This window comes from Lucilia sericata, unplaced genomic scaffold (genome assembly GCF_015586225.1).
Source record: "Lucilia sericata isolate MDLA Ls3-8-SP2 unplaced genomic scaffold, ASM1558622v1 Contig000371F_arrow, whole genome shotgun sequence".
Lineage (NCBI taxonomy): Eukaryota > Metazoa > Arthropoda > Insecta > Diptera > Calliphoridae > Lucilia > Lucilia sericata.
The window spans coordinates 142,501-146,171 of NW_023994390.1; the positions used below are offsets into that span (position 1 = coordinate 142,501).

Below are 3,671 nucleotides of genomic sequence, written 5' to 3' on the forward strand. Positions count from 1 at the left end.
CTTTGCTACAAATGTCGGAAGCCACGTATGGACGTCAAGGTCCTGCCGAAGGACAAGTACATGTTAATACCTTGGCAGAATTTTACTCTGTCGATACCAAAGATTCCTACTACTTAAAAGCCAATGAAATACCCACTGCTGGCCTAAGATCTTTAAATCCTTTACCCTGGCCCGCTTATACCAAATTTCAAACATTCTACTCTAGTTTTGGCATGCGTCGTGGTGCTAATGGTGAAGATCTCTTCCAAATAGATGATATAACTTTTGCTTCACCTCAGGTGTCTCTGCTGCAGGGACGTAATCTCTATTATGAGGATAATTTTTATTGTAATCGTACGGCTTTCCAACAGGCTGGTCGCAATTGCCAGTATAATAATTGTCAATGCACGAATGTTTTGAGAATACCCGCTTATAGGCCAATTGAATTGGTTGTAGCGAATTATTTGGATACAACTCTGCCATTCCATACACATGGTTATACTTATCGTCTTGTGGGTCAAGCAGTCTTGGGAAATGTTAACGATTTGAGAAGGGTAAGTAAGACTTTTTTAAATTTTCCAAATCTCCTAAAAATACACCATTTTGGAGGGATTATCGGACATATTACAGCGACCTCCTAATCATGCCTTACTCGGCTGTGTTTTGCCTTTATAATAATCTCGGTTGTTATCTCAAGTATGTTGGAACTAGTCCTTGAATTATACAGTTATCTTGCTAATACCGAGTTCCCATATCACCCCCTCAGTATCTGTCCCCACATCTGCCTGATCCCGGAGGAGCATAAGTTGCTTCTCAGATTAACTTTATAACCTCTTTCTTATATCTTTATGAGGTCGAAGAATAGGTTTTTTTTCATAGTAACCTCCAAGACATCGAAAACACTTCGAAAATCTTTGACTTTGCAAAAGAAGTCATGGGACGTAGAAATATAGAACCGATATGAAAGATACTGGCAAACTACTGGTGCTCTTTTCGTTATAAATATTAGATCGTTGAACACTGGAGAAGCCGCGTTCTTAGCTACCAGTGATATAGAAAGAATGATTAGAAAATATTCAATATTGCAGAGGTCAAGCCAACCGGTATATATAAAACTTTTTCGATTCTGTTATATATACTGAAATGTAAAACAGAACGAAAGAGACTAGTAGGCTATAGACGTTATTTTCGTTATCAATAATAGCTCGATCAACGCAAGAAATCCAGCGTCCATAGGTAACAGGGAAAGGGAAGTAATGAGATCAATCCAAATCGGATAAACATAGATCAGAATCAGTGTAGAACTTTATCAATTCTTCCTCATATATCGAGATCAAAGTAAGTCCAAAAAAGTTAAATGAAAAATCTCAAAAGGCCCTCTAATCCGATCTAATATAAAGCTATAAAGATCAAGTGAGATGAAGGTGTTAGAGTGTAAGCGATTGAAATCGACATGGGGTTCAACTAGGACAAAAATTTGCCAAATACTTCAGATATAATTTCTAGACGGTTTTAAGCGGTAACAGCTCCTAATGTTCAGAATTGGTTCGAGCGTCATCTAGCACTGTGACTTTGGTTGATAGTTTCGCATACTGCGACTTCGGTCGTTAGTTTCGTCACAGCAACTTTGGTTGTTTGTTTAGACAGTGCGACTTCGATCGATAGTTTCGGCACCCCTTTGGTTGTTTGTTTAGAAACTGCGACTTCGGTCGATAGTTTTATGAGTGCAACTTCGGCACAGGGCTATTACAAAACGTAGTCAACTAGAATGTTAAATTATCAATATGTTGCTATTGGAGAGGGAGACGGAGGGTTCGGTGGTATCAAGAACCTCCTAGTCTTTTTTAAACCTACATATGAGTAGTTGCTCAACTATGGTTCAACATTATAACGATACATTTTGATTTCTTCTTTACCTCTAACAAATGTTGTGAACATCGGTTCAAATCGATCATAAGAAACTTTTAGGTTTCATTATAAATGATTCATTCTAATGAATTACTTTATTAAATTCTGTATAGATCAGTTTAGAATTCAACTAAGCCCCTTTATAGGACGATTTCCTTAAAATCATACTAATACTGATACATTTTATTATAAATATAAAAAATGTTCAACAATATTCTTCATTCAAGGAAGCTACCTGGGAATATGCCCGTTATATCAACTATCTTCCATACTAGGTCAATGCAATACTCAAAAATCTTTTAAAAAATAGTAATGATATAACATCGTTGCACTAAATTTGGAAAAGAATGGTTCTTAACTGACCCAAGTCACTATATATGTAGTTCCAGCTAATGATAACTAATAGAGGAAATCATCTGATCGACCATGATCTCCAAACTGTCTTTCCCACTTTTTATATAAACTCATATATAATTCTTTTTGTTTTCCAGATTCAAGACCTCGATCGTCGTGGCCTCTTGCAGCGTACCCCCAATGATTTCCCAGCCGTTGAAAAGGACTCTATACAAATACCCGGTTTGGGTTATATTATTTTACGTTTTATCAGTGATAATCCAGGTTTTTGGATGTATCACTGTCACCTCGAACGTCATACTTTAATGGGCATGTCTGCGGTGCTGAAAGTGGGAGAAAATCAACAAATTAAGAAATTACCACCCAAGTTGAGGTGTTAGTTTTGAAGATACCCAGCAAAAAATAATTGATGTCATACTTTACAAACCACATCTTAATCACATCTTAATATGCGATTTCATATTTTTTACTTTTATAAACCAAATATTTCCTTACAAATGAAACCCCAGTTAAAAGTGAGGAAAGAGATGTGGAAAAGTCATTACAAATAACATATTTGAAGTACATCAAGATTTGGTGAAAGAGTAGTGAAATTTACATAAGCGTGTCATTAAGAGAATGTGTTTTATTTTTGACATCCAAATATCGGATTTTTACTGCTTCTAAAAATAAGATCAGATGTAGTTCAAAGCTGCCAAAAATGAACAACATCCCTCCAATGACACGCTAATGTAAAATTCATAGGTTTTACACCCGAATTTGAAGCACTTCGGGTTACTAGTTGTGATGAAAATTCTACATCTTTTTCCACACTTTTTTTGCTGGGTAATTATAGGTTAGATTTAAGGAATATTTATGTATTTATTAAAATGTATTAAAAAAATAACTTAAAATTATTAAACAAATATCTGTGTTTTTCATAAATTGAAGTTAAAAAACTATTTTGGGAGTTTGTATCTCCAAGATCTTATATTGGATTAGTTTGTAGCATTCTGATTTTTGCCAATTTTATTTGAAATATTATTTTAAAACTAAATATTTGTTTTGCGCTATATTTATCAGTAAAATTTAAATGTTGATAAGAAATAATACCACTTGATTTCTGAGTTTATTAATGGTTTAGACACTAATAATTACAGTTCATTATCTAGTGATTAAACGTACCCCCTGTTAATAAAAACACTTGAAAAATTTAAATAAAATTGATAAAATTATTCGCCAAAGTAAAATGGAACACAAAAAAGGAAATAATATTTTAGATAGTGAAACACATTTGATTAAAATCATATCAGAAAGTGATAAATTTTGCACTTCCTTTCGAGAGAAAAAAGCTTTTTCTGATAAAGTTAATTTTAATGAAAAAATAAGTAAAAGAGTTTGTTTTATTTTTAACCGATTTAAGCAAAATAGACCGAATTAGCTTTAAGAGC

The 3,671-nt window shown here is 33.8% G+C and overlaps 1 protein-coding gene across 1 annotated transcript in view; it reads left to right on the forward strand.

The window, feature by feature from the left end:
* LOC119604224 (L-ascorbate oxidase) overlaps positions 1-2,744 on the forward strand; it is a 4,482-nt gene extending 1,738 nt beyond the window's left edge. The window contains exons 2-3 of the mRNA XM_037956708.1: positions 1-533; positions 2,379-2,744. The exon at positions 1-533 is cut by the window's left edge and continues 1,124 nt beyond it. Of these exons, the coding sequence (XP_037812636.1) occupies positions 1-533; positions 2,379-2,621 (776 nt within the window). The 3' untranslated portion in view covers positions 2,622-2,744. The remainder of the gene's footprint in view (positions 534-2,378) is intronic.
* The last annotated feature ends 927 nt before the right edge of the window (positions 2,745-3,671 follow it).